Consider the following 26,436-nt stretch of genomic DNA (forward strand, 5'->3'; position numbering starts at 1 on the left):
ATACTTTATATATATACTTTATATACTTAATAATACTTTAATACTTTAGGATATTTTAATATATTTTGTTTTTAAATTCTGTATTTTTTTTTATTGTACTTCTTCACGCTGTCTTCGGAAATAAGCCAGTTCCCATACTGGTATATCCTTTGCCCCTTTCAACCCTTCATATAGGGATCCTTAAAAGTGGCTTGCTGGTTTCTCCTCACTTCAGTTGCTGGGTGTTTCCATATGATTGAGATAGTCATCAGTCAATAGCATTTACTTGGCAAAAATATTTTGTTGGCAGCATCCTGCCAGACAGTGAAGCTGCTGCAGCTGCTATAGCGTGAGATGGATACTCATTTGCTCCATTGCCAGGTGACAGAAAATGCTCTAAACATGAACAACTGGGAAAAGGGAAAAATTATCTATTTTTCTGTAATGATAATAAGTGAATTTTGATGTTATGATGAAGTAGATTTGAAGCAAAACTATACTATTTCTATTGACAGTTCTCCCCTTTAGGTTTCAATATGAAAATCATTTCAATTCTTTTTTTTTTTTGAGAGAGGGAAAGAGGAGGAGGAGTGCAAATATATACATTTATTGGCTTTAGAATGAAACTAATGGTAGAGGCTCTCACATCCATGTGGTTATGTTTTTAAGCAAGACTTTTCTTGATGAAAAATCGGGATATACTCAAAGTTTCATCTTTTAGCCTCAACAAATTACTTTAATACAATACTTACATATGCCTCTTTCTATTTAAGTAAAGCAAAGACTGGGGTAGTGTTTTTCACTACACCTTTTAATAAAGCAAAAGATAAAAATGCTCCAACTGTTGAGCTTAGCTTCCTATTGTAAAGGAAACCTAGTTACAGATACTTAACTGACCTGAAGCTGGAGCAGAACACAGATGGTAATTTTTTCCATTCTGTTAGATTTGAGATCTCTTTGGAAATTTCATTTTAGCTTCCTGTCACAGAACTGCTAGACTTCTTAGTTTTGTTACCACATTTTTCTCTTAAGCAGCATACATCATGCTACTAAATTATCTGAGCTTCTCCAGAAGTTTAACTGACCATTTGTCAAGATCTCTTCAGCTGTGAAGTCATTTTCTGTGTCTTCTAGGAAAGACATTAGTATTAGTAAATTTTTGGCAATAGGGCGAGATGAAGCAAAAGGAGAATGCTTCTTGTGTGCCAGTTTTAGAGTTTCAAATAATGGGAATTCTTTAACCCTTAGTATGTTGTTAGTATTAGACAGTTGTGGGTTTGATAAGCCAAAAAAAGCTCTGAGAGAAATTTCCTCCCAAGGAGAAAAGCACTTCACAACTTTTTGTGTCTTTGGCCTAAAATTGTTTTTCCATGCATGTTTGCAAGCATAAACACAGCTATGTTCATCCAGATTGACTAAGAAAAGTCATTTTTTGTAGTGTTTGAAAAAAATCAGACAGATTGAATGGGGGACGCTGAGGTTGTCATAAACAAAAGGTGCATAAACATTTATAGATTTGGATTACTGGAGGGTTTTTTTTTTTTTTTTTTGATAATGTTGTTCCATCATTTATTAGTATTTTGCATTTGTTTTGAAGCTTAATATAAATATCTGTATATTAAGATGAAGCTGCATAGGAGTAAAAGATATTCATCTTCCCAATTTACAGCTTATACTGGGAAACACTGTAAAAGTATAATGCAGCAATATAACAAGGTTAGATAAGTGCACATTGTTTAAAAACTCACTCATTAGCCATCATCACTTTGATCACATTCCTAGCATATTGTGCTTGATTTCCTTTTTTCATATTTACATCTTTAGGGGTTGTTATGAAAACTTTTAAGTGTAGTTTCTCTTGATTTCATTAAGACTTTTAAACAAACACCTGCATGGAGACAATATGAGAGGAAGGAGAATTAGGAGAAAAGTAGTAGTCCCTCACAAAGGTTAGATGGTATCAGTGCTGCTGCTGACCCTTTAAGTGAAGACCATTGTTCACATCTCACCAGGACCTTTCTGCAGACCATAGTTGCTACGATCACCCAAGTATTTGGATTGCTACTCTCACTCACTACTGAGTACTCCAGTTTTATTTTTTACTAAGATTTTTTTTAAGAAGTTCTTTTAAGAAAACAGTGTTTAGATGCTTTTGGTTTTACTTCCCATTTTATTCTGGGATCACTGAAGGATGGTTTTCTATTGGGAATGTGGAACTCCCACTGCTGCTTACCTTACAGCAACTGTATTAGCAAAATGCCCCAGTTTTTTTCTTTAGTTGGATCAAGTTCCAAATCCAATTCTTCCCACACATTCATCAACCATAGTTCCCCTGTTTTTGATGAAGGGGCAAGAAGAGGTTTGTAGAAAAGGAGAGAAAGTCTTTCAACACAGCACTGAGAAATGCAGGATGCCAATACAAAATTATGAACTAGGAGTATCTAATAAAAAAAGAAATATAAATACTTGCCTACTCTGGTATCACAGGAGGGATTATAGTTCTTTGAACGAGTCTCTGGCAGATTGTTTTTCTGCAAGCCTAGTTTGTAGTTTGAATTATTTACTGGTGTGCAAGGGATGGAGAGTGCATATGTATCTGTGGTTAATTCAGCGAGTGACACTTCCTTATTTGTATATATATAGAAGATATAAGAAGATTTTATAAATATAGAAGATATGTGTGTTGTCATTTACAGTATATCCGCTCACAGCACAGAATTATCAATACAACAAAACAAGGGTTCAGGCTAGGCTGTCAATTTGGGAGGACCGGGAGTAGGGCACTGGTTGTGGAGATCCCCCATCATACCTAGAAGAGAATAAGCAAGCTGAAAATGATTTTGAAGACTGAGTTAGTGCAAGGAGAAGGATCCCCTGCAGAAAAGGGCAGGTTTCCACCATCCACAGCTCCCGGTGATTTTGAGACATTTGGAAGTGTTTGCCTGCCTGCCTGCCTATTGTGTAACATGCTGCAGTACACAGGATTGGCTGCGTGTGCAGTTGGTTGTCTACAACCCTTAATTATACTGCCATGCTGCACTGTCTCTTTAGATTTAACTGTTACAAATTGAAAGGGTTTGCCAAAGTGGTGTCAAATCCCAAGTCATGAAGAATTTTCAGGAGCAGAGAGTTTCTACTTTTTTTTATGCTGTTTGAGGGTGCTGCTACGGAATTGGATCAGGACTATTGCCAAACAAAAAATGATCCAAGGTATATTAGCTGAGTAAAGTGATTTCATCTTCAGACTTTTTCAAACTTAGCAACCTTTTAGTTGATGTAAACTGCTTGAAGCAAAATCTCTTTTGTAAAGAGGATTATCTGCAGGAGTTTGCTCTGGCTGTAAATAAACCCATCTTTGCATCATATGGTTTTACTTCTTGGAGCTGTATTAGACTCTTTAGTGCCCATATGTAGGATGTATTATGCCCTCGCTTTTCATTCTGTGACTAAAATTTTTCATTACCTGATTGCTTATTGTTGTTAAATTCTTAGTGCTACTGAATAACTAAGGATATCTGGCAAACAGTAAGAATCTTTAAAATTATCCTAAGATCAGCCATTTTAATATTGTCTTCAACACATTTTCTACCATCAGTAAAATTCCCCCACCTTTTCCTAAGCAACAGGCACAGCACAAATCTTTGGGTCTAAAGACCTTTGAAAAAATACTGTATAATTAGAAAACTTAATTGTTGGTTCTGTCTGTTCATATTACCCGCACTGTTTTCAAATTGTTTTAGAATGCTGAACTTCAACCCTTTTCTATTTTTAGTCACTTTTTATTATTGAAAATGCAGAATTTAAAATAAAATGGTTAAAAACAAAGCTAATTTGTGTTAACCACAGGAAATTACCGGCAATTGCAGTCGAACTACAACAACTGTCACTCCCCTAGGTGACACAACTCATTGGAGCTGAGTGACTTAGCTCCCTGTGTTATCAAGAAGACAGGAGCTCAGTCTCTGTGATGGAAAGCAAGTCAGTACTTCAGGAATTACTAGCATACATGGTGAGGGGCTTGGTGACTCTAAGCCCATAGCATGCTCTCTTACTTCCAGATGTCCTGAGACTAAAAACAACTTGTAAAATCTCTAAAGTAGAAGCTGGTGCTCAGCAAAACCTTGACATCCATATAAAGCATCTCAGATGACAGCTCATGCACAATTAATTGACCTGCATACAATTCAGACTTCACTAGGAAGCAGCTGAAGCTATTAACCCTAATGTTATATTCCAGTGCAAGCCACGTAAATGAAACATGTAGATGATGGTTACAATTTCCTTTCTTTTTTTTTTTTCCATTCAATAATGGAATGCTAAGTTACTTCATATCAAACTGGACTTTCTGTGCATAGGTGTTGAACAATTAATAATATTTCTGTTTCTTCATTCATGTACATGCTTTCTTACAATTGTACTGACTTGCTTCAAATCACATAACTACTATATATTCATTAGTTTGGGAGAAAAATGCTAATTATTCAAGTAATCATCTCTCATGGCCCCTGAAGTCCAAAGATCAGTTTGTACCTACCTGTGGTACAGTCATGGTAGTGAGATCATTTACTTCCTAATGATTAACTGTCTAGAAATTGTACAGATGTCTTTGCAGGCAAAACTTTAAAAGAGTTGCTTTTATGTGTTCTAGTAACACAGTGAGTTTGTTGAGTCTCTATCACTCGTGCTGGAGAAAAAAAAAAGGCACCATTATATCAAGATACCTTGTTCAGGCATCCCAGTGTTCAGTCTTTTTAAACTCATAGCCTAACTGATGGATTGAGGAGGCAGGCTGATATTAAAATTGTTTTGTATTCAGTATATATTGTCTCCTTCAGAATATGGTTGAAAACTATTTTCAAGGGTGGATGCAAGAACAAATTCTTCCTCTGGCCTCAGTTGCATGTTTTCTCTGAAGCCATGGGGGATTTTTTCTTTTTCTCCATATTATAAGTTTCTAATGCCTGCTCTAGCATTCTGATTGTCGATTGGTCATTTGCTCCCAAGACTTAAAATATTTCTTCTTGAAGGCTTTTTGATATCTGATTTTTATTTTCAAAAATGTCATTCTTACCGGTTGTAATTTTAGCGTAAGGTGGTTCACTGCTTTTTTTATGATGGCTACACATCTCTCATGATTATTCTGAACCTCTTGTTTACAGAAAATTCATCCTTATGTGAAAAGCTGTGAAAGTGCTTTAGGTATGAGATAATTCATCAAAATTAGCCTGAGTAGATGAGATGCAGTCATTTGTGAATCTAGAGATATGTTAGTAGCTGTACATTCCTTTGCTGTTGCACAGTGCTTCCTTCCCTCCCTTTCTCCTTCCATCTTTCCTTCCCACCTCCCTCTTTCCTTCCCTTCCTTTTTCCCCCACTGAGATCAAGAGGCAAATAATAGACTAGTTTTTGAAATGGCTGCTGACCTTGTTGAGTAGGGCATGGAAATCTTCTAAGTGGCCCGAACCGTAGTGAACCATTAACATGCTTCAGTGTACCCATTCCTCTCTGCTGGAGCTCCATTCTGTCATCTCTCATCAACCCTGCAGCCACAGGCTGACTTTGGGCAGCAGCAGCAGCAGCAGTAGGAGCAATTGCGGTTCAGACACAAATTCTTTCTGTTACTAAGGTTTTCATAACAGTCTTAACTCACAGCATGACACCATTGCAAGCTGAATGCAGACTTGGTATTATTAAAATATGCCGAACATGGGAGTGGTGCATTAATAGGCTTGTTTAAAAATTATTGTATGGCTACTTTATGATTGGACTTTATCCATATTTTTTTTTATAGTGTAAGTATGCAAATATATATGTGTGTGTACATACATATATATACACATACACATCTAAAATGTTTATCTCCACATGTATATGGTGAGATATGCAGATGAAAATATATAAATTCTTAAAACTTACATAGTTTGAAGAATTTTGAAGGTATGGACAGATTTTACTTTGCTGTTTAAGCTGTATGTTATTTCCTTAGCAGTGTCTTTTGCAGGGGTATATTTGGGTGAAGATTATAAACTGGAGGTGATTCTATATATAATTTCTGAAGTCTGAGCAAAGTGTGCTTAAAAACAAGAGCAAATAGAGCAGTATTTTCATGTTCAAGTGACTGTTCAGGCTGTCAGTAATCAGTGAACCTGGTCTATGCCTAGAGTAATGTAGTAGGCGATACTAGTGCATAGTCTCAGGCAAAAATTAATGAATATCCACCATTTAGTTATCATCAGTGCAGTTTTGGACCTTGCCTGATCTCCCAGACAAATGCCTAGGCATTGTTAGGAGCTCAAGCCCAGACCTTTTTTCTGGTGCAAGGTTTGAATGCAGCTATTTTGTCTTGATGACCAACACAATTAGACATTTGGAAACAAGTTATGCTATAACCAGTTAACTGTCAGACAGATAATAGTTCCCAACTTATTTTATTAGCAGTAGTATAGAAGTAGCTGTAGGGGGTCCTGCTTTCACCTGTATATTTTTTTATTTAATTTGTACTCACTGTTGCTTTTATATAAGAAGGAATATATTCCCTGTATATAGTACTGTAGGAGTATAGATATTAGTGAATAGGAAAGCTCCAGAAGTGTGGACTGGACATGTGGGCAGTGAGGTGGATTGAGAACTGGCTGGATGGCAGAGCTCAGAAGGTGGTGATAAATGGGACTAAGTCTAGTTGGAGGCCTGTGGCCAGTGGTGTCCTCCCAGGAGTCAGTACTGGGCCCAGTGCTGTTCAACATATTCATCAATGACTTGAACAGTGGCACAGAGTGCACTCTGAGCAAGTTTTTGGATGATACTAAGCTGGATGGCGTGGCCAACACTTTGGAGGGCTCTGCAGCCATTCAGAGAGACCTGGACAGGCTGGAGAGTTGGGCAGAGAGGAACCTCATGAGGTTCAATAAGGATAAGTGCAAGGTCCTGCACCTGGGGAGGAATAACCCCAGGCACTAGAACAGTTTAGGGGTTGACCTGCTGGACAGCAGCTCTGCAGAGAGGGACCTGGGAGTCCTGGTTGACACCAAGTTAACCATGAGTCAGCAGTGTGCCCTCGTGGCCAAGAAGGCCAAAGGGATCCTGGCCTGCATCAGGAGGAGTGTTGCCAGGAGGTCAAGGGAGGTGATTCTGCCCCTCTCCTCAGCTCTGGTGAGGCCGCATCTGGAATACTGTGTGCAGTTCTGGGCTCCCGAGTATAAGAGGTATGTGGAACTTCTAGAGAGGGTCCAGTGGAGAGCAACAAAGATATTTAAGGGAATGGAGCATCTCTTGTATGAGGAAAGACTGAGTTGGGCCTGTTTACCCTGGAGAAGATTGAAGGGGATCTGATTAATATGTATAAATACTTGAAGGGAGAATGTACGGAGGAAGGGGCCAAGCTCTTCTCAGTGGTGGCCAGTGATAGGACAAGAGACAATGGGTGTAAGTTGAAACACAGGAAGTTCCATCTCCATATGAGGAGAAACTTCTTTACTGTGAGGGCGCCAGAGCCCTGGCACAGGCTGCCCAGGCAGGTTGTGGAGTCTCCTTCTCTGGAGGTCTTCAAAACTCTCCTGGATGCCACCCTGTGCCCCGTGCTCTAGGTGTCCCTGCTGGAGCAGGGGGGTTGGACTAGATGATCTCTAGAGGTCCCTTCCAGCATCTTGCACAAAGCATAAAGACAAAAGGAGGAACAAGCTTTAACACTTAAGAGAATATTAATGAATTGTGGGGCAAAAGTTTTAAAATCTTTATAAATAATGTGTTAGGAAAGAGATCTCCAATCATATCTACTCTTAGAGGGAAAAGTCTGCTTTATGCTTTAGTTGAGTATCTGAGAGTTTTCTTCCATAGGAGCAAAGGGTTAGGGTATTTCTGCTTTCCTGCTTATTGCTTACTGCTTTGCTTATTTGTCCTTCGAGATATGCCTCTGGCACAAGAACATGGCAGTAATGCAGTGGTGTAATGCAGTGTAATGCAGTGCTGTAGATTGTACTTTCCCTGTCATCCAGAGGAAATCATTGTAGAACCCAATAACAGAGCTTTATCCCTAAAGCGGTTTTTGTCCTTGCATCTCCAGAGATGCTCAATAGATTCCTGGATAGATGTCCAAAAGGTGGCTTATTCATCTTACAGTCAGCATCAGTGAGGTGCGTATGCTTGCAATGATGTTGTGCCCAGTAAACAAACAAACAAAACAAAACCCCACCACTTTAAAGCTGGCATCTGTGATTACTTTCCTGCTCTAACATGTCTTGTGCCTAGAGCTGGCCCCATAATTAACTTGCCTGTAGGCTTCATAAAGCACTGGTGTGGGCATTTCTTCACATTCAAGTAGCTTTCTCATCTCATTTTAGAGTGCCATAGGACCCCAAAGCTCTGAAATAGCATGGTAGCTGGAGGCAGTAGTTTAGATGTTTTCTGTTGCCAGATGCTTAACCCTTTGAACTTTAATTGGCTGGGAAATGGTTAAATATCTAGCGTTGATTGTTCATTACTTTAAAAAAAGGGGATAAAATTTTGCAGGAAACAGTTTTTCTTTATTTGATTGCATGCAAAAAATAAAAAAGGAATTCCTAAAGTCTTTTGTAATTGATAAATACATATACAGAATTTCCATTGGCCCTGAAACATCCCCTTAAATATTAGAAATCCTCTGATTTCTTAAAATCTCCATAGCTGTGCTTTAGTACTTTCTTTACAAAGGCCAAACAAAATCCATTGCAATCAGAGAAAAATAATTCCTATTTTAAAATAACTCCCTTAAAAATATTGTTAAAATGATTTTGGGAACAAAATTTTCAGTATTCTTTGAGTTGAAAGAAAAATACCTTAGCAATTTTAGGGGCATATCGTTAACACATATTTGAATCTGCTTTTGAATATGGAACCTTGTAAAAATGCTTTAAATCTGCTAAGTTGGTAGAGATTCAGGAGTCTCTTTGACTGTAGTACACTGTAGTGTTGCAGCTTTTATTTGTGTTGTGATCTCAACACATCCATTTGTTTATGCTAAGAAACAGATATGCAGATACTCTGTACTGATAAGTAGCATAACATCAACTGGGTGCCAAGAGTGTTGTATTTTTAAAGCTAACACTAAGGGAAGAAAAACAGTAGTAGTGTAATGAGACATGAATCTGTTCTCAAAATAAGCAAGTACCATCTCATTCACAGATTTTTTTTTTTTTTTTTTTTGCAGATGGAGCCTGATCTAACTAAGAAGCTAGATCTGTTAACTATATGCTGTTATGACAGTTTATAAACTGTCAGTTTTTCTTGCACAGAGTTGCTTGTGCAGCTATTGCTAAAAATAATTTATGAAATCTGGCTGCAAGGGCAATTTTAGGGATATTTTAAAGGACTGCAGTTTTTATTTTTTGCTCTCTGAGAAGGCACTGAGCTCACATGAAATCCCATTTAGATATCTCAAACAGAGATCCCAAATGCAGCAACATAATAAATTTGTGTCCAGAACTGGACACCTTATGAGGTATTTTTGCTTTAGTCTAATGCAAATAATGCAAAGAACTAATGTATAGTGATACAAATTGAAAATGTTCTGTGCTATTGAAGTGTGAGAAGAAGAATTCTGGTTAAATACTATGGTAGTCTCCAGGTCTGTACTACAAAGTACCTTATAAATGTACCATACTGCTAGCAGAATATGAGAATACACATCTGAGCAGTATCATGAAATATTAGTCTGATACTGTATAATGAATGAATGATCTTATCCGATCTCTTCAGAATGAGCTCAAAGCAGTGTACACCATGACTACAAATGGTCTTATTTTAATACTTTTATTCTTTATATTCAGTAGAACTATTACTATCTTTGGTGACTAAGAATTTATTTCATTTCTTTGGATGCATGCTTGACAGGGCCGGTGTCATATCAAATTCCTTAAATGTTTGGTCATCTCCATCTCACTGTCACTAAAGTGAGATTCTTTTAGAGTGCACATACTTAAACACATTTCCAGGTTCTGCAACAATATCTTGTATTTTTGCCAACCAAATGAGATATGACATTTAACTATTATAAATAATTTAATTATTAGATAATTTAACCTGTTCATCTGGCTTCCCAAGTGGCCAGCTCTTTGTAGAATAAGTTTTTAATAGGCCTTAGATGAGATCGTTGCATTCATTTTAACTGCGATCTAGGCCATACCTCAAAGTAGGCTAAAACCTGAATTCACCAAGTAAGAATACCCACAGCTATTAATTTGTAAAAGAGCATCCTTCAGAAGTTTTTGTGGCTGATCCACTTTCTAAATCGAGCGATATACCTGATGATTCATTATAAATTTCTTTCAAAGTTGGATTTTTCATTTGTTTGATATGTACTGCAGTCCCTGGTATTATTGGGAAACAAGAGTAATATTTTGCTGGGCTCAAGCAAAATGTGTCTCTACATTGGAAATATATATTTAATGGTTCCATGTAGGCATACAGTGACTGCAAAAACTGACAGATTGGTAGGAATGGAAACTCAGATCTGGGGGGAAGGAGTGCATCAGACACTATAGAGCCAGACAACGACAGCTTATCGTCACAGACTGCAAATCACTTTCATTGCCGTGGGTGCTAATGCCTTTTCAAAAAAGTCTTGCACTTCTCTTTTTCTGTTTTTCTAGCACTGAAGCATTAGTGTTCAGTTGACTGACATAATTCTGAGAAATTTGAAGTAGTCAAGATTGTCTCTGAAGCATTCTCAAAAGCTTATAGAACTTTTTCTGGGGTACCTGCAGATCATTTACACAATCCCTGAGAATGTGACTGAAATTACTCTATTGTTCTTTCTTTCCTTAATGCTTCAAATTTTGTAGCCTTGCTTCAGAATATTTAGTTATTTTTTACATGAGCTTTTCCTTCTCAGTGGGAAAACATGAAGATCTATAAGCTGCTAAGCTAGGCACTTCGATTAAGTTCTCAGAGTTAAATGGGACAAATTTGGGTCTTAATATCCAGTGGTGGATGATGATCTACATAGCAGCATGGTATTGCAGTATTCCAGAGCAAAGCTGTGGCATTATAGCTTTGAAACAGAAGGGCTTTCTCTATGTTTGCCACAAGTCAAAGACAGTAGGAAAAGACTGAAGACAATTTATAAAATGATGACTGACAAGAAATGGAAAAAACCTATCACAGTGGAGTTAGTGCTATCTAGCATTGCATCTGTCATGAGTGTTACGAGATCTGTTTCTGTTTCCTTTTGTATTACTGGCCCAGTCTGTGCACTTACAGCAATCATGGAATCTCTCCATGTTCATACCCTACGGGATAAATGCTGTTCAACACTGCAGTGTCTTCAGCTACGAGTTGTGCATCTAAAAGTCATGATTTAGACCATTGCTTATGCTGTGCAACTATAGCATAATACGTACAATGAAACTGAACCTGATTTTTAAGCTTTTCAGGTTATCAAAGGATCTTATTCCTTGTGGTTTATATTGATAATGAATACTTCAAAAAACATCTTTAAAGTTGCCATTGCCTGACTTAATATGAACTACTTTAGCTGACATACTGGGAAATGTAATCTGAAAATATCATTTATAAATAACCCATCTGTCTTGACTCAAACTTCATAACTTTTATTTCATGCTTTTATTTATGGCATTATTTCTGCATCTTCTCAGGTACCCCTCATTGGAAGCTGAAGGAAGAACACAACAAGAGAGCAGAATGTCTTCAGTTTCAGCTTATTACAATGGAAAGACTGTACTCATCACAGGAGCTACGGGTTTCATGGGCAAAGTACTGGTGGAAAAACTACTGCGTTCCAGCCCTGAAGTGAAAGCTGTTTATATACTTGTAAGACCAAAAGCTGGACAGTCAATGCAAGAGAGAGTGGCAAATATGTTGAAATGCAAGGTACGTTTCTGTATTTTATTTTAGACTCTAAATAGAAATCTATTTATATGGGTGCAGCAGAGGACTTTTTGATATATTCTGCACATAAAAACCAAAATCTTTTCTGGTGCTTTAGCCTTTGTATATTTTTGTTGTGTCTACGCAACAATATCACGTATACACAACAAAAAAGAATTTTTGTGTGGTTGAACTCTGAACCTGACTCATTTTAATAGTGATGCAGGATTTAAAACTGCAGTGATACAATTCTTCTGTCTTTCTTTCCACATTGCTGATTGTTGAGAATTCATTTTTTTTCAAGAACCTAGTGCAGTAAATGTGTCAAGACATTTATGAAATTGCTGGTAATAGTAAATGTTCTGTGTAAGGGTTCAAATTGTTAATTTTTACTAAATGCCTTTTAGCATTTAGCTTTCAAGAGCAGCCTTTTCTCCTTCCCTACTTCAAAAATGAATGTTCAAACTTTAGCATTCAGAAATAAAGGTGAGTGAGAGCACGTTACACCCTTCTTCTTGCCTTTGCAAGGATGTGAAATAAACACACTGCCAACATAAATCCTGGTATTTATTTCATAAGATAAGGCTTATGTTGCTTGTTAGCAACCTGTAGTGGGATTTGCTGCAGTACGTTTAGGTATCTGCTGTCTTTTGTTGTCAGCTGTAGGTTAACTTTGGTTATGAAATGCTAAAATACTCCTGAGTTGGAGGAGGGTGTTTTTCAAATCTACCTGCAGCAGAGTACATAGGTTACGTCAACGCATTGTGTTGAAGAAAAGACCCATGTGTCTTCCATAAGCACTTGTTTCTTTTGGTCTTTTGGCCTGCTGCCTCAGTGAAGGTAAGACTTTAAGACTTCTAAAGCTTTGTTTATATTATTTGCATAAATATTACGGGATTATTCTTTCAATTGCTCAGCGCAGCTTAGTGTTGTTTTTAGCTCTAGGTGATGTTCCTAGTAGCTGTTTTAATGTTGCAGCTGTACGAGATGTACCCTTCCTTTTTCTAGTATGTATCAGCAGTTTTAGACTTGACCATAGCAACAGGACTTAATAAACTCTCCTTAAACCTTGTGACAGCCTGTTTCAATGGGTTTCAAGTGAATAAAAGCAGGAGGCAGGTCCCTAAGTTTGGTTACTGCAGCTTTGAAAGGAAAAAAACCTTAGGGAGTGCACTCAGAAATTGTTCAAGCACCTCAAGGAAAAAGGTGGGGTTGTGCTCTGGAATTTCTCATTTTCACATCCTAAAAAGGAAGATTTCCAGGAACCAGATAAATAGATAGAAACAGCTGCCAGCTTCTAAATATTCTAGAGAAACAGATGAAAATAGTAGTGTGGATGAAGTAAGATGAAAATAAAAAGTAGATTTACGGGAATTATTTCTATTCTATAATGTGTAAGTTCTTTTTAGTAGTCTTTACAATGTTTTAAAAGAAACTACTTATTGTTTTTGATCTCTCTTCATAAATCTTTTTGCATTCTTCAAAATGTGAGTGATTTCTGTAATTATATCTATGTGAGTTTAAACTATGAAGCATCACTTTTGTGAACTCTCCAGTTCACAGTGTGTACATGCAAATGCAATGAAGGAGGACTACTTGGAATATTTCAAATTCAGAGTTGATCATGAAGAATGAAATCTAAAAATAGTTTGGATATAAATCAGAATCCTTCTGGAGTAGCTGAGCATATGGCATTGAAATGTAATATAAAAGTGATTTTCCTCAGATGTTGTAAAATCAGTCTGACGTGAAAATGCATTATTGTATTAATATGAAATGTTTTAATAAGCAGTTACATAATTTTCTCCATGTCAACTGCAAATTGAAAGTGTGCATGGAAGAATGTGTAGAACATGGTGACCTTGCCTATTTGTGAAAGATGTTCTATTTTTCCAGCAGTGTCTCCCCAAGGGAATCAAGCCATCACCCTATGCTTAATGAAATGTCATATCTGGATAGGGCAGAGCACAGCTGTCACATACACACAAAAAAACCTGAAACATTTCAGTATTGGCTTCATCCTGAATGTATCTGTAGTTATGGATCACAAGGCAAAGCTTAGAAACACTGTATTATGCAGTAGGCTCTGGCATGCTTAGCCTGGTGGTGGATCCGAAGGAGGAGGTAGAAAGGCTCAGGGCCATCAGGGAATGCAAAAGAGAAATAGACTGGTGGAGCTGCGTTCTGCAGTCCTCCACGGAAAGCCACCCAGAGAATCCCCCGGTTCAACCTGGAAATCCAGGGAAGAGAATTAGCAGTATCCAAAGATGAACAACAATGAAATGGGTCCCTGTTTGTGGTGGTAGGAGAACCCTTCCCGGCCCACCTCACCCTGCCAGTGACCACGTCCAGCAGATATGAGGCCCTGGACCTTGGGGAGCAGACAGATGAGGACATGAACCAAGGCCCATCTAGGGGACCGTCTGCAGAGAGACAGACAGCTCCATACCCTGAGGCTGCTTCCCCGGAAGAAGCGGTGGATGATCATCGTAGGTGACTCTCTGCTGCAGGGCACAGAGGCACTGATGTGCAGACCCAACCCCTTATCCAGAGAGGTCTGCCACTTGCCAGGGGCTTGAATAAGCTATGTTACAGAGAGGTTCCCACAGCTCGTCCAAGAATCTGACTATTATCCCCTGCTGCTCTTTCACGTGGGTGCAAATGATGCCCTGGGGAAACTGTCTGACATTAAGTGAGATTACAGAGCCCTAGGGATGGCTGTCAAAGGTATGAGAGCTCAAGTTGTGTTCTCCTCCATCCTACCAATGAGGGGGAATGGATTAAAGAAGGAGAAGACAGATATTTCAGTTCAAGAGCTGACTACACCACTGGTCTTGGCAACAGGATTTTGGCTTCTATGAATATGGGACTCTGTTTGATGACCACCAGCTAGTGAGACATGATTGGAATCACCTAAGAGGTGGGACAAAAGAGGGGCAGGCATGTCTTTGCCAAAAGGCTGGCCAGCCTGGTTAGGAGGGGAGGAAGCAAGAAGGGGGAAGGGCAGTGTCACACAGACAGGGCAATCAATACCACGCAACCAAAGTCAACGGGCATCTAACAGGTGATCTGTGTGCAGTCCCAGCATCACGATCTCATAGGTATCACAGAAACATGGTGGGATAGCTCAAACAATTGGAGTGCTGTCATGGAAGGCTATGTGCTCATTAGGAAGGACAGGCTGGGAAGGCGAAGTGGTGGAGTTGCTCTGTATGTGAGAAAGCAACTGGAATGCATGGAGCTCAGCCTGGGAGTGGATGATGAGCAGGTGGAGAGCTTGTGGATATGGAATAAGGGGAAGGCTAACATGGGAAACACTGTGGTAGGTGTCTGCTACAGGCCACCTGACCAGGAGGAGGAGGTTGATGAGGCCTTCTACAGACAGCTGGAAGTTGCCTCAGGGTCACAGGCCCTGGTTCTCGTGGGGGACTACCCTGATATCTGCTGGAATTATAACACAGCGAGGCACAAACGGTCCTGGAGGTTTCTGCAGTGCGCTGATAACAACTTTTTGATGCAGGTTGCGGAGGAGCCAACGAGGAGAGGTGGGCTGCTGGACCTCATACTGACAAACAGAGAGGAACTCATTGGAGATGTGATGGAGGGGGGCAGCCTTGGCTGCAGTGATCACGAGCTAATGGAGTTCAGGATCCAATGAGGAGGAGGCAGGGGAGTAATTAGCCTTGTAACCCTGGACTTCAGGAGGGCCAACTTTAGCCTCTTCAGAGACCTGCTTGGAAAGATCCCATGGGCTAGGGTTCTACAAGGAAGAGGGGCCCAGGAGAGCTGGTTAGTTTTCAAGCGGCACTTCCTCCATGCCCAGCAACAGTGCAACCCTGTGTGTAAAAATTCAGGCAGAGGGGGCAGGAGACTTGTGTGGATGAACAAGGACCCTGTGGCAATGCTCAAGCAGAAGAAGGCGGTATACAGAATGTGGAAGAAAGGACAGGCCCCTTGGGAGAAATACAGGAACGTCATCAGGGATTGCAGAGATGCCACCAGGAAAGCTAAGGTGTGTTTGGAAGGTAATCTGGCAAGGGATGTTAAAAATACCAAGAAAAACTTCTTCAAATATATTAACAACAAAAGGAAGGACATCAAAAATATAGGTCCATTGGTGAATGAGGTGGATGCCCTGGTTACAAAAAAAAGAAAAAACACCTCCATCCCTGGAAAAGTGATGGAACAGCTCATCCTGGCTGCTGTCTCCAGACACATGGAGGAGAACCGTCCCGCACAAAATCCTTTCGGGCAAGCTTTGGAAGTGTGGCATTGATAAGTGGACAGTGAAGGTGGATTAGGAACTGGCTCGATTGCAGAGCTCAGAGGGTGGTGATCAGTGGGGCAGAGTCTGGTGGGAGGCCTGTGGTTAGCTGTGTCCCTGGGGGTCAGTCCTGGGTCCAGTCCTGTTCAACGTCTTCATTAACGACTGGATGAAGGGATGGAGTGCTCTCTCAGCAGGGTTTGCTGATGATACGAAACTGGGAGGAGTAGCTGATACCCCAGAGGGCTGCGCTGCCATCCAGAGGGATATGGACAGACTGGACAACTGGGCGGTGAGAAACCTCATGAAGTTCAACAAGGGCAAGTGCAGGGTCCTGCACTTGGGTAGGAATAACCCCAGGCACCAGTACAGGCAGGGGACTGACCTGGAGAGCAGCTCCGCAGAGAGGAACCTGGATGTTGCTGTGGACAACAAGTTGACCATGAGGCAGCAGTGTGCCCTCATGGTCGAGAAGACCAACGAGATCCTGGGGTGCATTAAGAAGAGCCTCTCCAGCAGGTCGAGGGAGGTTATCATCCCTCTATGCACAGCCCTCACCTGGATTAAAGTGTCCAGTTCTAGGCTCTCCAGCACAAGAGGGATGTGGAGCTGCTGGAGAGAGTCCAGCACAGGGCTACGAGGATGATCAGGGTCCTGGAACATCTGTCCTATGAGGAAAGGTTGAGAGAGCTGGGCCTGTCCAGCCTGGAGAAGAGAAGGCTGAGGTGGGACCTGATCAGCGTGTATAAATACCTCAAGGGGTATTTATACACACTGAGAGGGAGTGAGGAGGAGGGGGCTGCCTTCTTTTCAGTGGTGGCCATCAATAGAACTAGAGGAAACGGCCACAAGCTGAGGCACCAAAAGTTCCACAGGAACTTAAGAAAACAATTCTTAACAGTGAGGGTGACAGAGCCCTGGAACAGGCTGCCCAGAGAGGTTGTGGAGTGTTCTTCTCTGGAGATCTTCAAAACTCTCCTGGATCCTGTTTGGATGCAGCCCTGTACCACATGCCCTAGGTGACCCTGCATGTGCAGGGGAATTGGACAAGATGAGCTCTAGAGGTCCCTTCCAACCTTAAGGATTCTCTGATTCTGTGATTTGGGCTGCACTGCTGGCAGCCCAATGTTCTGTTTATAATTTTATAAGTTTAATAAATTCTGACATACTTTTTTTGGAAGTGGAAAAGCCCTTCTATTAAATCTGACTTCCATAACACTTTATAGATTTTTCTAACAATAGCAATAGAGGCAGAAAAAAAGACTGCCACTAAGAGTGTTAAAATATCCTATGCATCACAGGCCAACATTGAGATAATGTTGTTGTATTTGTACCACAAAAAGTTGTTGTGTTTGTACCACAAATGAACTAGAGTGGTTCGTGTTTATTTTGTGAATTAAAAGTTTTTTGGTGTGAACACTTGACAGCAAATTCTTCATTCATTCATTGATTGTCATCCCAGGAAGCAGTTATTGGTTTTAATAGCTCAGCCAATTCTGCCTTCCTTTGTGCCCAGTTGTCTTCAAATTACTTCTGTGGTTTATAAGCTTGGAAGAAGCTTGCTGATACAGAGTAGGAAGTGTTTTCTGTTTCAGACACAACCACTGAGACAAGGAGAATGATGGTAATGCTAAAGCTTGTTCAGATCCTTGGAGACCTGCAAGATCAGAGCATTTCATGCCTCCTCACAGCTGGCATCCCACCAAAGCATGGTGTGTGAGGCCACTTTGCAGTCATGGTGTGAAGGGACTCAGTTTTTCATATCAGTCTCTTAGGACAAGCTGTATATAATGTTTGCAGTGGGCCTATTAGAAAAGTCATAGCTAGTGCGTAAGAAATACAATTTGAGCCAAAGCTAGGCAAGACTGGTTTCTGGAGCTCAGCTTTCAATGCACTTGTTCAGCTGCAACAACAAAGGAGTTAATTGTTTCTGTCTTGCATATTAGTCACCACCTACAAAATAATATAGAAAAAAAAGAACTTTATTTTTGTCCTTACTCTTTTGTTTCAGTAAATGATCAGATTTCAGAAGCTATCCTTTTTTTTTCTGTTTTCACTCAACACTTTCCAGTTAAATAAAGCATGATCTAAACAGCAGCACATTGAGGTGAGAAATAGATCCTCAAATATAAGCTTGCCTGAAAGAACCTCTAGCTGAGTCTATTTTGGAATTCAATAGAATAAGGGAGAAAGCTCAGGTTAAATACCTAGCAAGGGACTGCACATATTTAAATGTAGGAATTAATCTATTAAATTGATAAATATTACATGAATAATTTTATGCAGTTCTTTGAGAACACTAGTCAGTGACATTTTATCAGCAGAACATTATGGTCAGGTTTCTTATGCAGTAGACAAAATTGTGCAAGCAAGTGCAGTCAGTATACACATTTGTATATACAAATGCACACTGGCATAAAGGCGCTCTTTTTCAAGCTAACTGTTTTTAATTTACATAATGTCAGGTATGCCAAGAGATTAGTATATTAACAGTATAACAGTATATTAACAATGATAACAGATATTAACAATGATAACAGATAAAGGACAAAATAAGGAAGGGACCTGAAATAAATGAACAGACAGTAAGTTTAGAATGATGCAATTCCAAAAATACCCTGAAATAAGATGTTCTTATCAATACAATCACGGAGCTTACAGTCAAGCTGTTTTCTCTCGCACATAAAATTAAAAGTATTATTAATTCTTCATAAACAGTGATATTCTGGAACCTTTGTTCTAGACTGACTAATTCTTGACATCTTTTCTTTATTCTGCAAGAGTGTCTTACAAAGAAAGAGGGAATCTCATTTTGCAAATTAAGGACACAGTTGAGTGACAGCTCTAAACAGTCTTCATAACTTCGTTTGAATTTGCCTTTTTGTGTAAGTGCTTTCTGGTGTGCAGCCAAGGTTCCATTCCCAAAATCAGTGGAATTTCTCTCAATAACCTCACTTGGATTTTATTGACTATTGGATTTATTGACTATTGGATTTTATTGACAGGGCTAAATTTCAGGACTTTTATTGACTATCTCATCAGGGCTAAATTTTCAAATCTGATTATTTCTAGAGAGAAGTTGGGCTCAAATAAGTAATTTCAGTTGTCTTTTCAATTTCACACTAAGGTATTGGTTTTTCTTTTTGTTTTGGACAAAAAAAGAAAAAAAAGGGGTATGCGTTTGATTTTACTACCAATACTTCAATTGTAGGAAAGATCATTTGGACATAGTAAGAACTGCTTGATACAGGAATGCAAATGCAGTACATTTGTCTTGTATACCTGAAAAAGCAGGTATAGTCTGACTCCAGCCTGAAGACCTAGGCTCATTACCAGAATAGAAAGTCTTTGGTTGTGGAAGGAACAAAAAAAAGCAGAAACACTTGTATTAGCACTACTGGCTGCCAACCACTTCTTTTGCCCCATGACAGTGTGATCTTAAACCTAGATGTTTGTACATCTATTCCTGCTCTCTCTATATACCAGGATCTTAATTGACAGATCCTTTTTCTTTGAGTGTCCTGATAAACACATAAAAAACATTAGGAAATGTTTTCCTAAATGTAACAGGGGAAATGTAACAGGGGAGAGGGAGGGCAAAGGCTTCGGGATGGCATTCTCAAAGGGGATGGGAAAACTGCAAAGAGAGAGCAGAGAAAAGCTCCACTGCTTTAGACTCTGGCGTACATCAGTAGCATAAATAAGAGCTGTTTCCTGGCAGCTGTAGCTGGCATCAGGGTGTTACAGCAACATCATTAGAGAAGTCCTGTTGGGCAGCCTTTGTAACCCTCAGATTTCTTCTGTTTTTCTGTTTTGCTCCAGCATGCAGGAAGGCTGAGTTTTTGGGTAGCTGCGCAGCATGTTTTGTGTTCAGAATTTTGCTAAGTAACCCATTCACAAATGAAGCCTCCAGCTAACACGTCTTTAAACAATGTTTGTTGTTTTGCTGGAGTCTGTGACTTGGCTTCTAACTTGTGTGAGCTGGCACAATCTCTTTTTGGGTTGTTGCACTTCAGCCTGATTCTGAACACAAATGGAGCTACTTGTGTGCTAAAGCTTAAACACAGACTGAAGCTCTCCATTGAATTGGGGCTATATAAGGATAGTTGACCTTAGACACTCTTTCTTGGCAACGTCATGGCCTGCAAGTCATAGTTAAGCACAGATATTTTTCATTTTCCTGATAAGGATAAAAAATGGAGCTATCAGTCAACATCCACAGAGTAGAATTTTGTATTTAATCATTCAACAAAATCTGGAATTAAATCATGTTTCATCCTTCCTGTCTGACTTTGTTACATCTAGTTTTTCCTTAAGAAAAAAAGAATTCCTTCCTGTTTCTTCAAATTTTTGTTAATGAATATTTTTCTGATTTCCTAAAAGTAACTCTGGCCATCTTGTGGCTTCTATTGTCTGATCATCAGATTTTATAAGTTGACTGTAACTGAATGAAGGGCGCTAAAACTAATTTTATGCCAGAAGATCTTGAAAAATAAAAAGGTTTGTTGTAAGCAGAACATGCAATTTAAGACAAAATGTGGCAGGACCTTTTGTCTTCTACCCTGGCTTACCATTCAAAGCCATCAGACCTGATCACTGCATAAAACTTTCTCCAAACAAGATTGCTAAAATGTTAAGGCATAATTGATTACATTAATTAATTTCATTTCCCAAAATCCCATGTCTTGCTAGAAGGCAAACATAAAACCATTCACAAATATACCATCTGTTGGATACTGAAAAACTGACCACAAAATTAATTCTCTAAAAGATTGGAGAGCTGAATGTCACCTTCCACTGCAGTTTACCAGTATATTGTTTTTATTCCATTTACAAGACCCAGGAGGACTGTCAAGAGTATTAGGAAGACTACTTCCTAATGATGAAACTAAAAATGAGAAGTTCTGACTCAGATCATTGCATACACATATCAAAATGTCTGAATTGTGCCAAGAAGCCCAAGTGGTAAAATTGGTTGTGGTTTTTGTGAGGCTTGTTTTAGGTTTCTTGTTTTCTGTTAAAGACACTTGCAGGAGGAGTGAATTATATATTGTCAGTGTATTATTAGCCTGTGTAAAATTAGTTTTCTTTCATAAAAGAAAAAAGAAGTGCTGCTGAAAAGCATCTCTTTCATTCATACCTACACGTGAATAATAGCATGACTGCAAACAGCAACTGGTTGGCTGCAGCCAGAAATTTGGAGTAGTCTGGCTTGATTTTGCAGTGGGGAACTCTGCTAATTCTGTGGCCACTAGCGATTCCTTCCTGCACTGAAGACTCTGGAGGCAGCTGTCCAGAGTCAAGTGTTTGTGACCAGGTTTGCTTTTAGCTTGGAGGTGGGCTAGAGAAAGGATACTTCAGGTTACTCTTATAGCTGAATTATTTCTGTCTTGTCATGCCTTATGCATTCTGCCTTAAAATTGCCATTGATGTGATTTTTGACTCTGACAGCAGAAGTATTTGTTTAGTTACTGTGAAGTTCTGGTTCAAATCTTTGAATTCCTCTTCAGAAATCCCAACTGTAAGGTGACTACTTCCCAGAAGTACTTTTGGAATTGAGTGTTTTCCTACTCCTTGTGCCACACCTGCCTAATGGCATTTTGTGTTTGCACAACAAGGTTTCTTGGATCTCTATTCCTTTCCATGTCCTGGAGAATGCTTGCATGAGCGTTACACCTTGTGCTTGTCTTCCTCAGTTGGAATTAGATGATCTCCCGTGCATCTCCTATGACATATGTATTCAGGTTGCTTAGGTAGCAAGTTTGTGGAAGTTGAAATACCTGGGTTGTTCAACATCAAGCTGGGAATCAACAGCAAGCAAAATGTAAGTGGCTTTTAAGTGCATCTAATGTGACCTACTGTGACTGTGATTATCAATGGGGTTATGCTGGTGGACCATGTGATCCTGAGGTACCTGAAGGAGAGCCTGGGTATTGTAATGACAAGTGGTTTGCTAAGTCTTGCGATATCTGCTTTCTTTAAGAAGAGTTGATGTGTCAGTCACATGAAGTAGTTGATGTATTTTTTATCCTAAATTCAAGAAGCTTATTTTGAAGAGGGTGTCACCTCATACCAAAGAATCTTGCTTTGTGTCAATATAACCTGAACTGGAGGAGTTTTGACGTATGGCAAAATTACTTAGGACAGTGATTTATCTGAGAGTGGAAATTCAGAATGATCTTCTCATACATAATTTTTTCAGATGGTCACTGAATCAAGTAACTAGTTTGCCTGACAGTTCCTAAAATATCTTAGCAGGCATGTTATGGGCAGGAGTGTCCAAATTATTGAGGTGAACAGGAAAATAAACTGGTAGAGTCAAAAGGCTGAGCTTGGAGAATTAGTTGCTTGTTTAGTGTTAGATGCAGGAAGGAAAGTCTTTGACACCAGAGCATCTGCACACACAGTTACAGCACACTGAAATGTTTAAAAGAACAGAATACAATAAAAATATTGAGCTGGATAACAGAAGAGCCACAGAGGAATCAGCAAGAGGAATTAGCAAGGGATAAAGACTCCAGGTGGAGACGCATGCCGATGTGTGATGACTGAAAAGCACAGCATATTGTACATTTTGTGATAGCTGCAAGAATCAAGTTCCATCGCTAAAACTGCACAATTTCTCAAAAGCCATCAGTCATTCTTTTGCAGCAGTATGTTTAAGGTGCTCATTGGCAGTTACCCTAATTTTGATTTGTCTTTGTCTGATTGTATTAAGATACAAGATTTAAATGCAGACATAGGGTTTGGTATGCTGGTTTCCAGTTCAAACTTTTGAGCATTGTTGCAATACAGATAGCAAATAACAAAAACAAAGTAAGTTGTTTAAAAATCAAACAAAGCCCTGTGTACTAGCTAAGTGTGCATGCATTTGATCTGTATTATCCTGTGTTCTCTTCACCATTCTCTTGTCTGTTTTGCTAGTTTGCTCTTTTTATTGCTATGTTGTCTTAAACACAGGGTTTCAGAGCTTAGGTTAAGGGTGTGGTCCCTTTGATTTTGTATCTCTTAAATTCTATGTTTGAGTCTTCAAACATTATCAAACATTATCAGTAAAATCATCATCAATAAAATATCAGTAAAAAAAAATCTAGGCATTACTGAAACACGTAGTATGTAATGCTAAAAGTATTTCATACATATAGTCAATTATATTTGGTATCTTCCTACTAGGGAAGAAAAAAAAAATCCCACAGATGTTTTTTGGCAAAGAAAAGGATGAACAAAATGCACTCCTGTATTGAATGGCATGGGTTGCTGTGGTGAAACTCCAACACCAGAACCCTAGAAAAGGAGAAAAAAAATCAAAACATTGTGTGATATTTTAAACTAATAATTCATACTTTTCATTCAGAAGGGCATTTTTATTTTGAAAATTATTTCAAACTTTTATTTTAAAATTGCCCTGAAATATATATATATATATATAATATAGTTCAAAATTACCCTGAAAATTTCTAGTCAGATGAAGACTTTTTAATTTCACTGAAAACATAAACAAATGTAACCATGAAGTTAAACCGCTCACAATTTTGATTTCATCTATAAAGCATCTTAGTCCAATACCTTTAGAACTTTTTTAAAAAACATAAAATTTGAAAGTATTCAAATGTACTGTAGAGAGTAATGAAAGCTTTTAGTATACTGCTTATTAAGGTAACTAGGCCTGAACTAAGCAATAAGCTCATGTTTCACAATACCATATGAATGCAACTATACTGCTTCTAAATTTCATCTAGCAATGCATCTGTACCCACACCCAGTTCATGAACAACCTAAATAATCCATCCACAAATAATTTGGGAGTTGACCATAAGGGACATCTTAGTACAAAGCATGGATACTTATGGCTTATGGAGAAAGGACAGGTTGCACCTGTCTCTAAACTGTGCAAGAAAGACAATTTACAAAGCTGTAAATCAGGGCAATTTCTTTTTGCTTCCCAGAAAACATAAAGAATGAGGGTTTTTGAAGCACATTTCTGTGCACATAAAAAAGAAGTTAATTGGGAATGGCACAGATGGATTTGTCAGAGTAGATCATACTTGGTCAATGTAATTGTCTTTTATGAGAAGACGACTGAATTTGTGAATGAGGAGAAAACAGTGGATAGTATTTACCTTGTCACTAGCAAAACTTTCCTGAATCTAAGAGGGAATGTTGCAGCCAAAAGGGTTAAAAAAAAAAATAGCTGGACTTTGCAGCTCAAAGAACAGTGGCTAATGGTTATTACTCTACTTAGAAGCCAGTTATAAGTAGAATTCCACATAGGTCTATCTTGGGACATATGCTTTTTAATATCTTTATCAATAACGTGGAAGTGAGGTAGAGTGTACCCTCATCAAATTTTCAAGCAGTACCAAATAGCAGGTATGAATGCTTAAGAACAGGGCTGCCTTTCAGAGGGACCTGGACAGGTTAGAGAAATGGACTGATGGGAATATCTTGATATTTTTGTTCCTCAAAAATATTTGACAGGACAAATGCAAAGTCCTGCACTTGGGATATATTAGCTAATAGCAGGATAGGTTGATAAATGATAGGCTGGGAAGCAGCTCCATTGCAGAGGACCTAAGCAAGAGAACAGTAGCCATTCTTAGCAGTGTAGAGTATTAGTAAGATGTGGAGGCAGTTGGTTATGCCGTTCAGTCATCAATCATTCCACATCTCTTTCTTTCAGCCCATCCATTCCCAGCTTAGGAAAGTGTCATTCTTTCTATTCTTTCTCTATTACTCATTCTATTTCTTTTGATGGGCAGTTTATGCTACTTCAGGGCCCAGCAACACAGGTTCCATATTTTCCACTAGCCCCAGAAATCCCTAGGGGAGATTTTTGTCAGAAGAGCGCTCAGCTTTGTTCTAACACCAGCAATGCTGGCTACATTATTGTATTCCCAAGTCAACCCTGAGCCAAATCCTTCCTCCAGCTCTATTTCTGTTTTCCATTTAATGTTCTGTAAAGCATTTAAGCCATCTTCTGCTCAGTTTCTTTATCAGAGATTCTCCTTCAGCTCCCAGCTGTCAATTCAGCCCTGCTACTCTCATAACTTCAGTCATTTGAGCACTCATTTCCTTGCAGTTGCAGAAAGGTGAAGAGTTGGAGGTGAATTTGTTGAGTTTCAGGGACTGCCATCTAGCTGTTCCTGTTGTCAGTCAGGTGTTGTCATCACCACAGGTGCGATGGACCAGTGAAGTTTCCTCTTTCCTTACCAACCTACAATTTCTCAGCTCACTTTTCTTGCTAGTGCCCATGAAAGCACATTATGATGTTACAGTATAAATGGAGTAGAGCTCTTTCCTATCAACAGTCTGGAGTTTTATTTGGAGTCTTTGTGAAAGTTGGAAGAAATGAGAAACCATATCTTGAGTTTAGACTGAGGGTGCTGTTTGTCATAAAGAGTTGATAGTTTACACGCACTTGTTCTCTTCCATTCATAGTCTGGAGAACTAAAATAAAGCAGCCTCCTCCTGGCTTTTTGATATGCTGAAGCAGCTATGGGCCAAGGATATTCAGAAGGAGAATGTTTGATTATATCTTGGCAACTGTATAAACTGATGGACTCTGCACATATGGCAAGACATATGTCATGTCTGAAGTAGGGCAACAGAGTGATGACACTGAATGTGCTGCTGAACAGTGTGCCATCCCTTGGTTCATACACATTTCACCATTTACCTTGCAGAAGAGACTGCCATACTTACTTTACTTTGGCTGAGTGCCCATACCCTGGAAAGCATCAAATCTTCTTTTAAATAGCATGGTTTGCAAAGCATGATGCAGCTATATCTTCACTGATATCTTTTGAGGTTTGAGGAAAATTGATATTTTTAGTAGACTGGGAAATTATCTCATTTGTTCAACAGCAGAGTCTTCTATTAGAGAAAAGAAAAAAAGAAAAGCAGAAAAATTGTTGTAATTATTTCAAGCATGTTCTGTAAGACAATACTTACTGCGATGAGTCTGATCAAATATGTAGTAAGAGCAGATCCAGAAATTCCTAACTCATGTTTAGAAGTAAAATCCTTCATAACATACCCCTCCAATGCCTTTTCTCCCTCTCAATTTTTACATCAGGCAGCTGACATGTTTCAAAGGTTATCATTTTATTGCACACTTTGAAAGAGAAGGTGTTGCCCTCAGGTTGTTATCTTATCGGAGTGTATTTACTGTCAGTCCTGCAAGATACATCACGTACTCCTGAATGCCTAACCTTTTAACAAGCAATTAACTCTTTGTTCTCCTTTTCTCCATCTCTCAGGTGAAGGCTTTTCAATGTATCTTCTTTCCTTGTATGTGGACAGCCATGTTAGAAATTTATTTCTCATCTTGCACT

General features: G+C 39.1%; 1 protein-coding gene across 3 annotated transcripts in view; it reads left to right on the plus strand.

The window, feature by feature from the left end:
* The window catches only part of FAR2 (fatty acyl-CoA reductase 2), a 126,200-nt gene that overhangs the window by 48,716 nt on the left and 51,048 nt on the right, over positions 1 to 26,436 (plus strand). For all 3 annotated transcript variants that reach the window (XM_026033234.1, XM_026033236.1, XM_026033235.1), the window contains one exon: positions 11,607 to 11,841. In XM_026033234.1, coding sequence (XP_025889019.1) covers positions 11,653 to 11,841 — 189 coding nt within the window. In that variant the 5' untranslated portion in view covers positions 11,607 to 11,652. The remainder of the gene's footprint in view (positions 1 to 11,606; positions 11,842 to 26,436) is intronic.

The sequence above is a fragment of the Nothoprocta perdicaria genome, unplaced genomic scaffold (genome assembly GCF_003342845.1).
Source record: "Nothoprocta perdicaria isolate Ctin4 unplaced genomic scaffold, notPer1 scaffold_126, whole genome shotgun sequence".
Classification (NCBI taxonomy): Eukaryota; Metazoa; Chordata; class Aves; order Tinamiformes; family Tinamidae; genus Nothoprocta; species Nothoprocta perdicaria.